The sequence below is a fragment of the Brassica oleracea genome, chromosome C4 (assembly GCF_000695525.1).
Source record: "Brassica oleracea var. oleracea cultivar TO1000 chromosome C4, BOL, whole genome shotgun sequence".
In the NCBI taxonomy this organism is placed as follows: Eukaryota; Viridiplantae; Streptophyta; class Magnoliopsida; order Brassicales; family Brassicaceae; genus Brassica; species Brassica oleracea.
Window position 1 is genome coordinate 31,487,693 of NC_027751.1, and position 13,596 is coordinate 31,501,288.

Here is a 13,596-nt window from a genome sequence, read left to right on the forward strand (position 1 = left end):
AAGAGAAAGAAATGAGAGAGAATAGAGAGAGACAGCCGGCAACGGCGGCCGTGAATTCACTGGAGGCCGCCACCGGCTGAAACAACACCAATCAAATTAGGGGTTTTAGAAAGCAAAGCGGGAGATAGAGAGAGAAGATAAGGCCTCTCATGTCCAATGTCTCATCGCAGCTAGTTCTCATCATCATATTCATGATCCCTTTCTTATCTCTGCATCAGTGTATAATTCTTCTCATGCACACGCACATATTAAAATGCAACGTTAAATATGTGATGTTCATGCATGTGCCCTCCTTAAGCTTGTGCAGTGAGAAGCTCTCGCAAAAATAGAATATGTGTAATCTTGTTTGTCCGGACCATGAATATGATTGACCATCCAGGTATTTTCTATTCATTTTATATTTGACCGAGAGAATATATAAACAAATTAGGAAAAAGAGTGTTTAGTTCATGCGAAGAGATGTCAAATTTATAATGTTTAGACAGTGAGAATATATAATGTGTTAGCAATATAAAAAAAATATATAGAATGTGAATGTGATAATGATTAAATCTCTTATATATTAAAAAAAAACATTGTAATAAATGCATCAACACACTATAATAGACACGTGACAGCCTCACAATATTTAATAATAAATATGTTAACGCGTTCACACTATATTCATAAATATGTTCACATTATATACTTTGTATTTTTTAATATAAAACTCACATGCATGGTTCCAATAAAACTTTGGATTTTTCGGTTCGAATCAAAACAAATAACGAATCAAAAGCTAAACTATATATATATTATTTTTATTGTTTACGGATAAAGTTGGGCAAACTATTTATAAATTTTGATTCGATTCGTTATCCGTTTTGATCTGAACAAAAAAATATGGATATCCGTAACTCTACGAAACAAATCAATTACTAAAATACAATAAAAAAAAAAGCAAATCACAAATACCATATTTTTAGGAACGGATATCAAATTCGATCTGTTATATACATATATATACATATATGTATAGAATTATATATATATGTTATATATATTATAGTTTATATAAGTTTTAGAATATTTTATGAATTAAATTTATTATATTAGGTATTAAAATTTAAAAAGTTAAATAATATTTTATTTTGTAATTAATTGTTATTATTAAAATTTTATTTTACTTACGGATCAAATCAGATATTCTTTAAAATTATAAATCATTTTGGATATCAGAGTCACCGACTATCCAGGTGGCTAAAGATTGAATCGACATGAATGCCTCCAAATACTCGGATATTCGATCTGTGCTCACCTATATTTACGGATACAATTGATTTTTCTTTATATGAAAAAAATTCACTAATGTCAAGGCCTTTTTAATTTTTAATTAATTTTAATTTTATCTTTCATGTATTATTTAAAACAACAATGTCATTTAATATTAATTAGCAATATCTTTATATATTTGTCAACTATTTCTATATATTTTTACATACACATACATGTGCACCTTGATGTGAACACCTTGTAACTAAGTATTTACTACGACTGAAATATATTTTTTGTGGAAGTTGAAATATTTTTTTCTTAATGCTTCTTTCACTACCGACCAAATTGTAGTGAAATGATTTGTCTTAATAATTTTCTTTTCTTTTTCTTGAACTATTATCTGTTTACAAACTATGATATGAAGCCATTGGTTCGACATGACGACTATCTAAAATTCATAACATGAAAATAAACAAATAATAGTATTTTTTGGTTTTTACCAAAAAAACTAAAAAATCAAACATTCTAACCGAATAAACCAAAATAAACCAAAATAAATATTAATTTAAAATAATAGTTATATTTTAGGAAATTTAAAACAAAAAAATAACTTAAAACCGAACCGCTATCCAGATTAAACAGATTTAATATGTTTTTATTAAAAATAACGAAACTAATAATCACATTCTGCGCAAGGTGCGAATTATTACCTAGTAACTAAAGTATTTAAAGTCAGCCGCCAACTCCTCTCAACCAACAGTCGACAAATATAGAGATAACGTAATGTGATTATTGTCTTGCGATGATGATTTTACGTTGACATTGTAACTTTTGTATTAAAATACTACCATACCTAGTCCATAAAAATCACTAATTCATTATAAATATATAAGAAAGTGATTTATATCTTCTGATTGGTTTGGATCTAATCACTAAGTTGATGATTTCTATTAATTTAGAAACTATATTGCAAATTCAGGCGAGTTAATATGAACTTAGACAGAATAGCAAATAAACTGATATCGAGACAAATACTATCATATAGGGTTTTACTAACATAGTGGATAAATATTACAAATTCTTTAATTTTGTACTATCTGAAAACCCGATCGTAGTAGAAACCCTAAAATAAATGATATAAGCCTCTGATTCGAGGCATGATTCTTATATTAATTTTATTGATCCTTTCGAAATCATTAATTTATTTCGTATAATATGATGATAAACCATTGTGTTAACAAACTAATGATAAAAACGCATCAAAATCAGATACTTTACGTACATAAATGTTAGTTTTATTGTAATATCAAGACATCAATAAATAATCAAACGAACAAAACAAATTCTAACTATTCAGATTATTAGATACTCCCCCGGTTCACAAAGATAGATTTTCTAACGTTTTCACACATATTAAGAAAACATATTAAATCACTATAATAAATGTATCGTTTTATGAAATTTTCAATTTTTCAATATCTTTTAACCAATACTAATTTAATAAAATCAATTAATTTTTTTTTATTTTACAATTTTTTCGTAGAAAACATAAAATATCTATCTTTGTGAAACAATTTTCTTTTCTAAAACATCTATCTTTTTGAAACAGAGGGAATATTTACTTGGTGATTATACTATTCACATTATTACGTACTTGGTGATTTCTTATAAGGATCTAGTCCTAGACGAAGCTCAAGATCTATCACTTCTGCACTGTGGGACAAAGCATTTTGAAGTTTCATCATTTTCTTCTCTTCACCTCCCAAATAGTCTCCACTTGTATTTTTGTCTTGTTTTGTTGATGAACCGACCGTGGAATCAACGAAGAAAGGCAGTTCAGTCAGGTCTTGCTCGAACCGATTTCTCGAAGTGGTGCATGTGGAGTCTTCACGGTCATCTTCTTTTAGATTCGCTTGTCGCAGCTTTGCCCTGTCTTTCCTGTGGATATTCATGTGCCCTCCTAAAGCTTGTGCGTTGGAGAAACCCCTCTCGCAAAATTCGCATATGTATGGTCTTGCTTGTCCAGACCATGAATATGATCGACGATCCGAGTATTTTCTATTCATTTTTGTATATGATCGAGAGGATATAAAAATTAGTATAAAGGGAGTGTTTTAATTTGTGAAGAGATGTAACTTTGATAAATCACAAGGTGATGTTCGATCAACGGTTAAATAATAAATATATATTGTGATTAGTTAAAGTCAATGCTGACATTTTCTTGTTTAATTAGCCGACAAAATGTATAGATGGCTTAATTATGTGGTGATTAGTTATTTTATTGGTTTACATGTTAGCTTTAATTTGTTTAAAATATACTACTAAACATATATAGCCGGCAGTAAACGGTATATTATTTATAAACATATTAGAAAATGTTATCTTTTAATTTGGTTTGTAGCTAAATGATTTGTATTATTGTAGGCATTTTATCATAATTTGAGTTCAAATTGGGTAATATATGTGTGTGAAATATATATGGATTTTCTTAAAATATAATAAAATAAAATGATTAAAATAACACTCTCTGTAGCTATTTGAATAAATGAAAAATGAAAATGTCAACAAATGAGTGATTTATAAGAAAACATACACACACGTACGAGCGAAGATTAAACGTCTATATGTTTTACAAATGTATTTAATCAGTGTCATTAGGAACATAAGAGTATTTGAAAGTCAATTACACAACTATAATTTATTGAGTTTGTCATTTGACTTTCACCCGATTAATTAGTAAAGTCATTAAACTATAAGCCGACAAGACATATAGATGTCGTATTCGGTAAGTGATGACGACACTTTCTTAGTTAACTTGTTAACGTAAACATTATTTCTAACTTTTCAAGTGATTGAAGAGGGAAAAGTATGATAATCCTTGAGCAAGAAACTATAGAACAATTCTTCGTTAGTGTCTTGGACTTATCCAACACTAATTGATATAGACAAACATTACAATCTCCATTAGCTTATTCTAACCCTATCAGTAGAATTCGTCAAGGCTTATGGTTTCTAAGAAGAATTCTAATTTGAACATTTCTTTTACCGACTTTCACTGTTGGAGTTTCACATGTGTCGTCCTTTCTCTGAAACGCAAAGATAATGTGATTGTTGCACGTTTTGAGCATACTTTTCAAAATATTAGTTATGACTAATTAATACGGCAGTACCATATACCAAAATATATTCAAAATCGAGAAATAATAGGACCACTGCTTTGCTAGAAGTTTTCGAAATATTAACTTAAATTTGAGATATAGAACGTTAATAATAAAATTTCCACCGATACATAAGCTAGATTCTCTCGCTTAAGCGAATATATATAAACTCATGAGTCATGACGTGGGCACACTAGTTTTCCGAAAGGAAAAATTGTCGGTTAATTTGAGAACAACAACATTGCATATATATGGGTTCTTAAGTGTTGTTGCGACTCAATCGATCTCGATCTTTCGTAATCGCCTAGAATTCTCGCTCGCACTCGTTTGTTTCTCTCAACTCACTCGATCTCACTCTCTCGCAAACAAGAATGAATAACGAAGAAAGTAAAGAACAAACAAGCCTTTTTTGTCCAGTTCGAGTTTCGATGTGAGATCTCTGTGTCTGGGTGCTTGACGGCACAAGCAAACACTCCACTATAACCTCCAATAGAGAATGTACAAGGATCAGTACACGAGACTTAGAATCAAGCCAATCCTAATCTCGAAGATCCTATCTTTTTCTTCCCCCTCTGAATCTCTGAGTGTTTCTTTTCTTCTCTTTCTGATGACGATGAGCTGCGCTTCTTCAGTCACTTAAGTAGACTAAACCGGTACACGCCGAATCAGTTAGATCCAATAACCTACCAGTTATCTCCTCCTTCCTTCTCGTACCAACATTTCACTTAACCCAATCACTGGTTAAGCTTAATGAACCAATTGTTGTATGTCACACTTAACAATCTCCACCTTGACATCAACAATCTGCCCTCATCCCTTATGCCGTCAAGCATAGCCAAATCTCTTAGTACCTGGCTACACCAAGCTCCTTTAGAGCTTGATCGAACTTCATAACTGGTATCACCTTAGTTAACATACCTGCAGGGTTCTTGGATGTATGCACCTTCTGAACTTTTACCTCTCCAGTCTCTATCATCTTTCTGACGAAACTCATCTTCAGCGCTACATGTTTTGACACCACAACATGCTTTGTCCTGTCATGAAAGGCATTGTTCTTGGCCAAACATATTGCGCTTTGAGAATCACACCCTATGCTGACTTCAGCCTGATCATACCCCAGTTCTTCAGTCAGTCCACTCAGCCACAGTCCTTCTTTTATTGCTTCCACCAATGCGATGTACTCTGCTTCTGTAGTTGATAACGCTACTACCTGCTGCAGCCCTGACTTCCAACTAACTGTATTTCCCCCAACAGTAAACACATATCCCGTAGTCGATCGTCTCCTGTCAAGTTCTCCTCCGAAGTCTGAATCTGAGTAGCCTGCAACATTAAATTCACTCTCTTGCCTTCTGAACACCAATCCCACATCTTGAGTCTTCACCAGATAACGCAGAATCCACTGAACAGCCGTCCAGTGAGTCTTGTCTGGATTGCTCATGAAACGACTGACCACTCCAATAGCAAATGCCAAGTCTGGCCTAGTGCCAATCATTGCATACATAATGCTCCCTACAGCATTTGCATACGGATATTCCTCTTATGTGCCAACATTTGGATCTCCCTCCTTCACTGCAACTAACTTGAAGTGTGCTCCTAATGGAGTTGCTACCACATCGGCCTGATCCATACGAAACACTTGTAGAACCTTCTTAATGTATCTAGATTGTGACAACTTCAGAACTCCACCTGCTCTGTCCCTCTCTATATCCATTCCTAGAATCCTTCGCGCAGATCCCAAATCTTTCATGTCAAATTCCCTTCCAAGCATCTCCTTCACATGCTTAATATCTGACATGTTCTTGGAGACCAACAACATATCATCTACATATAAAAGTAGATATATGTAGTTGTCATCTCTCAGCTTCTTGAAATAGACACACATATCAAACTCACTCTTAGTGAATCCATTCTTGATCATACAGTGGTCAAAGCATTTATTCCATTGCCGCGGGGCTTGCTTCAACCCATATAAGGACTTGATCAGTTTGCAGACATTTCCTTCTTTTCGTTTAACCTTGTATCCTTGTGGCTGTTCCATGTAGATCTCTTCTTCAATGTCGCCGTGTAAGAATGCAGTCTTGACGTCAAGCTGCTCCAACTCTAGGTCTTTATCAACAACCATTGAGAGCATGAGTCTAATGGAAATGTGCTTCACCACATGAGCAAATATCTCTTGATAGTCTACTCCCTCCTTTTGAGAATAACCCTTAGCTAGCCTTGCCTTGTGTCTTGGTGGCTCCACTCCGGGTATTCCTGGTTTCTTCTTATATAACCATTTACACCCTATCGCTTTCTTGTCCTTTGGTAAGTCAACCAAATTCCACATTTTGTTCTTTTCAAGTGAGCCGTACTCATCATCCATTGCTGCATCCCATTTTTCCCATTCTTGACTACTCAACGCTTCCTCGTAGTTCGCAGGTTCTTTGCAGTCAATCTCTTCTGCCACTGACAACGCGAAAGCAACAGCTGAATCTTCAGTGTATCGTGCTGGCTTCTCAATTTCCCTTCGAGTTCTGTCTCTTGCCAACTGGTAGTTACTCAGATCCTCTGACTCCACTGTTGTCTCTCCTTCAGCTTCTAACTCTGTTTGTGCAGCTCCACCTTCTTCCTGATCCTCTGAGACTGTCTTCGATGTTTCTCCAACCTCTGTTGAGCTTTTGATAGTCTCTCCCGACTTCTCTTGATCCACTTCAATCCCTTTTCCTTTTCCTTGATCTAGATCCTTGTAGAGTTGTTCCTCTCTGAATACAACGTTCCTACTGATCACACACTTTTGCTCCTCAACTAGCCAGACCTTATATCCCTTGACTCCGGTTGGATACCCGATGAAAACTCCCTTTAACGCCCGTGGCTTCAGCTTTCCCTGATCAGCGTGTATGTAGACAATTGAACCGAACCTCCGTAAATGACCATACCCCGGTGTTTTACCGAGCCAAAATTCTTCAGGTATGTTGCAGTCGTTCGCAGATGACGGTGTCTTGTTTATGAGGTAAACCGAAGTTGCTGCAGCCTCTGCCCAGAACTTCTCCTCAAGACCTGATTCACTCAGTAGACACCTCACATTTTCCATTATCGTTCTTGTCATGTCCCCGATCCTAGATAGGATCGTCCGGTCAGGCCATGGTGCGAGGAGACGCACCAGTCAGGTCTAAAATACCTTAAGACAAGCGTATCATGGCCAAACTGAAGGTTAAGGAAGGCTAGCAGCTGAGATTTAACCAGGAAATGATGGAGAAAAGTTTAAAGGAGCTGGACGAGTGATTAAGGAGTTGGGCGAGTTCTGGTCCAAGCTCAAGCAGCTGGAAAGAGTGTGAATCCAGCTCATTTAGTCTTGACCAGCTCACGGGAGCTGATTAGCTATCTCACTCAGCTGGGACAGTTGGGGGCCAGGTCATCTCAGTTTGGAAGAGTGTTCCGGTCTGGACCAGTGTGGCTGGGTCCGAGCAGTTACCGGGCCGTGCCGGCGGCTCGTGTTGGACGATGGGGCCATGTGCATTCAAGCTCGAACCAGGCTTGGGCAAAGGCTTGGGGAATGGTTTTCGATGGGAGAAACTGCCAAGGGAGCAGTTGGACCGGATAGGGGCGGTTCTGGGCGGTTATGGGCGAAAAGGCACAAAGGGACAAGTGGCAACCCCTTGCCCAATCGTTTGTAACTATCTGGCCAGGGCAGTTATTGGCTCTCTCTCTATATATACAGACCCTTAGGGTCTATTTTGGGCATGCAATTCCCTAGGGGAAAACCCTGAGAAAATCGTGAGACAAAGAAGAAGAGAGAGAGGCCGGCGAATTGAAGAGAAACCGGTGGTGGTGGTGCTTGATCTGATTTCGGCCAAGCCCTGATCGTGTGAGACAAGTGCTGGAGAATGGATACCAGACAGAGGGAGAAAGAGAAGGAGAAGGAGAAGGAGAAGGAACCAGCACCTGGAGAACGGACCCCTAAGGTTAGTGGCGTGGTTGCAGGCCATTGGGCATAGCCGGCGCCTAATCGCCTGAGTCTATGGCCTGATCGGATTGATTGCTACACCATCTCCAATTTCTGATTACTTAACTTATATTCTATATTATTGTGATATAGTCTGATGGATCAGACATGATGGTACTGAACCTAAGCCCTGGCCGGTTCAGATAAGAAGCCCTTGGCCTTGGCCGGGCTGATCGTGATCAAGATCTATATGGTCTAGATCGATTCTATGGAATCTGACTATGGGAATCTCTTAGTTGAGAATTATCATGAGTTTTAGTGAATTTTATTTAGTTTTTAGATCACATATGAAATTGGCCAGATTTGGATTTAAAGAGAAATTGATTGATTAGTTATGGAACCAGCCATGCAATGATAGAATCTCTTGTTAGGTTATCTGATCATGAGTTTGTGTATGGTGAATGTGCTGGGTTTCAGGTACATGCATGGACCGTGGTAAAGGAAATGAACTGTGAGGGCTCCAGCCATGGGAAGATGTGTGGGGATTGGGTCATTATTGACAAGTGTGAAGTATTGATAGCCTATTGCGCAAACTGTGAACTTATGATTGACTAAGTATTGTAATGTAGTAGTATGGACAAATGAATGATGTATGGATCTTATTTACTATCTATAGAATAACTATTTGTTTTTACTTGAACCTGATTGTATGAATATCCGCTGCTGAACCTCAGAATTTTGATTAAGTATAAGAAAATGTTACACTTGAATGAAGAAGTAAAGAAAACAACTAGGTAGAACGGTTAGGTAAGTCGCGGTCTGGTTGGATTGAGGAATCCAGGATCGGGTCTTACAAGTTGGTATCAGAGCATGCTTGATTCTAGGATTTGTTTGGGTTAAGGGATCAGTCACATCGGCTGTTGGGACTCACGGTGAGGTTGTTCTTGTTCCTTGTGTTGATTGATTGTTTTGGCATAACCTTAGGTTCAGATTGAGGTTTGAAATTCTGGTATGAACTAACATTTGTCTGTGTTTAAATCCTAAGGGCACAACAAGGAAGAAGTCCAGGAAAGGGAAGGAGGCTGCTGGAGCATCCGGTAATGTAGAAGGTGATGGGACGGTTCCGTCTCAGGTGTTGCCGTCTCCATTGGAACCGGTCAACAATGAAACCGGATTGCCGCAGGGACCAACCTTACCTATTGAGGTTAATGTTACTGCTGTGGACGATCAGTAGGAGTTGGGGCATGAGGAAGAAGTTGAATCTTCCCATGCAGGAGACCGGGCCGGTCATGGCACGGGGGATGCTGAGTTGGTTGAGCCGTCCATGCAGGATGTGCTGGATGCGGTAAAAAAAATGGGCACACAGATGTTGGCTTTGACGCAGGCATTCACTCCTTTGGTGAATTCCTCGGTGGGTCAAGTCACACCAGCCCAGACTGCAATTCAGGCAGCCCGGGCGACAGCTCAGGCCACTCAGACGGGAGCTCGGGTGGCTCAGACAGCAGCTCGTGCAGCTGGGACAGCCGCACGGACAGTCGAAGGTCGAGCTACGGCCGAAGCTGAGATTATGGAGATCGACCCACCAGTGCGGATAGCTCAGAAAGTGGATTACCTGAGCGTGTTAGCTCACATTTCCAAGCTCGGCACAAAGCAGTTTGCTGGTAGTGTCGATCCCATTGAGGCCGACGAATGGAGGAGCAGGTTGACTCGGAACTTTAGCTCAACTCGTTGTCCAGATGAGTACAAGAAAGACATTGCGGTTCACTTCCTAGAAGGGGATGCGCACAACTGGTGGTTGGCTCTGGAAAAACGCACCAACGGTTCCATTGAGAGGTTCTCAGACTTTGAGGTGGAGTTCAACCACAAGTATTTTCCAGCAGAGGCTTGGGATCGTTTGGAATCAGAATTCTTGGACCTGACGCAGGGTCGCAGGACAGTCCGTGAATATGAGGAAAAGTTCAATCGGCTCAGACGCTATGTGGGTAAGGAGTTGGAGGAGGAGGCAGTTCAGGTTCGCAGGTTCATCAGAGGCCTAGGGGTCGAACTCCGAACCTACTGCTCAGTTTGTACCTTCCACACAGTGTCTGAGTTAGTTGAGAAGATGGCCTTGGTAGAGACCAACCTTGCTGAGGAGGCCAAGTTGAAATCTAGGAGCCACACGGCTTCTAGTGGATCCGACAGTGACCGGAAGAGGAAACGGGACTCGACTGAGGAGGGGCGATCCTCCAGTGGCAAGTCGGAGTGTTCCAAATGTGGACGAAGTCACGGGGGCGAGTGCTGGAAAGCCATGGGAGCTTGTACCCGTTGTGTCAAGATGGATCATGCAACTCGGGACTGTCCGATCTGGGAGCAGAGTAGGGGACAGGGTTCGAGTGGTGGCGGTTCCTTCCACTGTCACGGTTGTGGTAAGCCGGGACACATCCACATGGATTGCCCTAACGTGCAAGCGGGACAGGACAAGGGTTGTGGAGATACCAGGAAGCCGAACCAGAGCCGTGGTCAGGCATCAACGCCAAGGGTGTATGAACTGTCTAAGGACGCGGACGAGGCTGGGCCATTCAAAGCGATCACTGGTAATGAATTTTATCTAATCTTTTTCAATTCAGTAGAATTGCATGGTATGGAACCTAGAACGGATTAGAATACTTTGAATGGACCTTGTGTAGGGACCTTGTGTATTGGGGGTGTGGAAACACACATATTGTTTGACACTGGAGCCACACATAGTTTTGTGAGCCCATGAATGATTGGAAAAGGATTGTTCCGGATAGGAACTAGGGATGAACCTTGCATAGTGAATGCGGCCGGTGGGCAAGTGATGCATTCACTAGGGCTGATAAAGGATATCCCAGTAATGATCAAAGACATAGTAATTCCTGCGGATCTGATTGTTGTCCGCTTTGAGAATCATGAAGTGATATTAGGAATGGACTGGCTTGGAAAGCACTGAGCTCATGAATGATTGGAAAATGTTTGTTCCGGACAGGAACTGGGGATGATCCTTGCATAGTGAATGCGGCCTGTTGGCAAGTGATCCATTCACTAGGGCTGATAAAGGACATCCCTGTAGTGATCAAAGACAAGGTAATGCATGAGGATCTGATTGTTGTCCGCCTTGAGAATCATGAAGTGATTTTAGGAATAGACTGGCTTGGAAAGCATAGGGCCACCCTTGACTGTCACCGTGGACGGGTGCAGTTTGAGATGGGTTGTGAGGACCCAATTAGCTTCCAAGGGATTATTCCGACGACCTCTATGGTTTCAGCAGTCCGTGCGGAACGGATGCTTGTGAATGGTTGTGAGGCCTATTTGGCTACCATTACCACTGAGGAGGTCGTGGGGGGGGGGGGGGGTGTTGTAACCCGGACGGGATTCCGCTGGTCAGTGAGTTCGAAGATGTGTTTCGGGCGCTACAGGGTGTTCCCCCTGATAGGGCTGACCCTTTCATAATAGAATTGGAACCAGGGACGGCCCCAATGTCCAAAAGTCCTTATCGTATGGCTCATGCCGAGATGACCGAGCTGAAGAAACAACTTGAGGAGTTGTTGGATAAGGGTTTCATACGACCCAGTGTTTCACCTTGGGGAGCACCAGTCCTTTTTGTAAAAAAGAAGGATGGTAGTTTCAGGCTGTGTATTGATTATCGGGGGCTGAATCGGGTCACTGTGAAGAACAAGTACCCGTTGCCTCGGATTGATGAGTTGTTGGATCAACTCCGGGGAGCCAAGTGGTTTTCCAAGATCGATCTAGCCTCGGGATATCATCAGATTCCAATTGAGCCAGGTGATGTTCGGAAGACGGCTTTCCGGACACGGTATGGGCACTACGAGTTCGTAGTTATGCCGTTTGGACTGACCAATGCACCAGCTGCGTTCATGAAGATGATGAATGGTATCTTCCGGGAGTACTTGGATGAGTTTGTGATTATCTTTATAGATGATATACTCGTGTACTCCAAGACTAAGGAAGACCATGAAAGGCATCTTCGGGCAGTGCTGGGACGCCTGAGGGAACAACAACTCTTTGCTAAGTTGAGCAAGTGTAATTTCTGGCAGAAAAGCATTGAGTTCCTTGGACACATAGTGTCTGATCAAGGAGTGTCCGTTGATCAAGAAAAGATCAAGTGCATCCAGGAATGGCCGCAGCCTAAAAGTGCAACGGAAGTAAGAAGCTTCTAAGGGTTGGCCGGCTATTACCGGAAGTTTGTCAAGGGGTTCTCGAGCTTGGCTCAGCCCATGACGCAGTTAACTGGCAAGGACGTGAGATTTGCATGGTCTGAGGCGTGTGAAAAGAGCTTCTCAGCCTTGAAGGACATGTTGACCAGTGCACCGGTCCTGGTATTGCCAGAGGCGGATCAACCTTATGTTGTGTATACTGATGCATCGATTACTGGACTTGGGTGTGTCCTGACACAGCACGGGAAGGTGATAGCCTATGCTTCACGACAGTTGAGAAAGCATGAGGGCAACTATCAGACCCATGACCTTGAGATGGCGGCTGTGGTGTTTGCATTGAAGATATGGAGATCATATCTATACGGTGCTAGGGTGCAGATACTTACGGATCTAAAGAGTCTGAAGTATATCTTCACTCAGCCTGAGTTGAATTTGAGACAGAAGAGGTGGATGGAGTTTGTGGCAGATTACGATCTGGACATAGCTTACCACCCAGGGAAAGCTAACCTAGTGGCTGATGCCTTGAGCCGCAGGAGGGCGGAAGTATCGGCCGAGAGGGAGGCTGATTGTTGGGGTCGAACACGGTTACGGCGAAGTTAACGTCCAAATCCCCGCAATACAAATATGTCTTTCCGCAACAAATCATGCTCGGTCAAGAAAATGTCGCAACGTATGTTCCCGAGATAAAGCTTCGTTCGAATTCTATTTAGATCAGACATAAGCCATCGGAAACATACCCAGACCAGCTACGGATAGGTCCGAGTATGACGATCATAACACGGATGAACCAAGCTCGGTCATTACGCAACTACCGCACATGCACGCTGTCCGGTCGCTACGTAGCGACCGAGCTCTTCCGAAACGTCGATACGACATTAGTCCATGCATTCTCGTCTACCCTTTGATGCTATCTCCCGAAGACCGTAGCGAACCCATTTCATGTTTCCCGCCATTCTAAGTCATCGATCAAACTTTACGGTAAAAACCGCGGAAAGTTCGTTCTTTATCGAAAGAAGCCGTAATACACGCTTCGAGTCAGAAGACGGCCCAAAGGGACCTAAGACATGACTCGAGGCCCAACTTACGA

The 13,596-nt window shown here is 40.9% G+C and overlaps 1 protein-coding gene across 1 annotated transcript; it reads right to left on the minus strand.

The window, feature by feature from the left end:
* Positions 1-2,871: 2,871 nt before the first annotated feature.
* Positions 2,872-3,376, minus strand: LOC106341417 (transcriptional regulator TAC1). The gene has a single exon (XM_013780183.1). It carries the CDS (start codon positions 3,318-3,320, stop codon positions 2,901-2,903), a length of 420 nt encoding a protein of 139 aa, XP_013635637.1. The 5' UTR covers positions 3,321-3,376; the 3' UTR covers positions 2,872-2,900.
* Between the last annotated feature and the right edge of the window lie 10,220 nt (positions 3,377-13,596).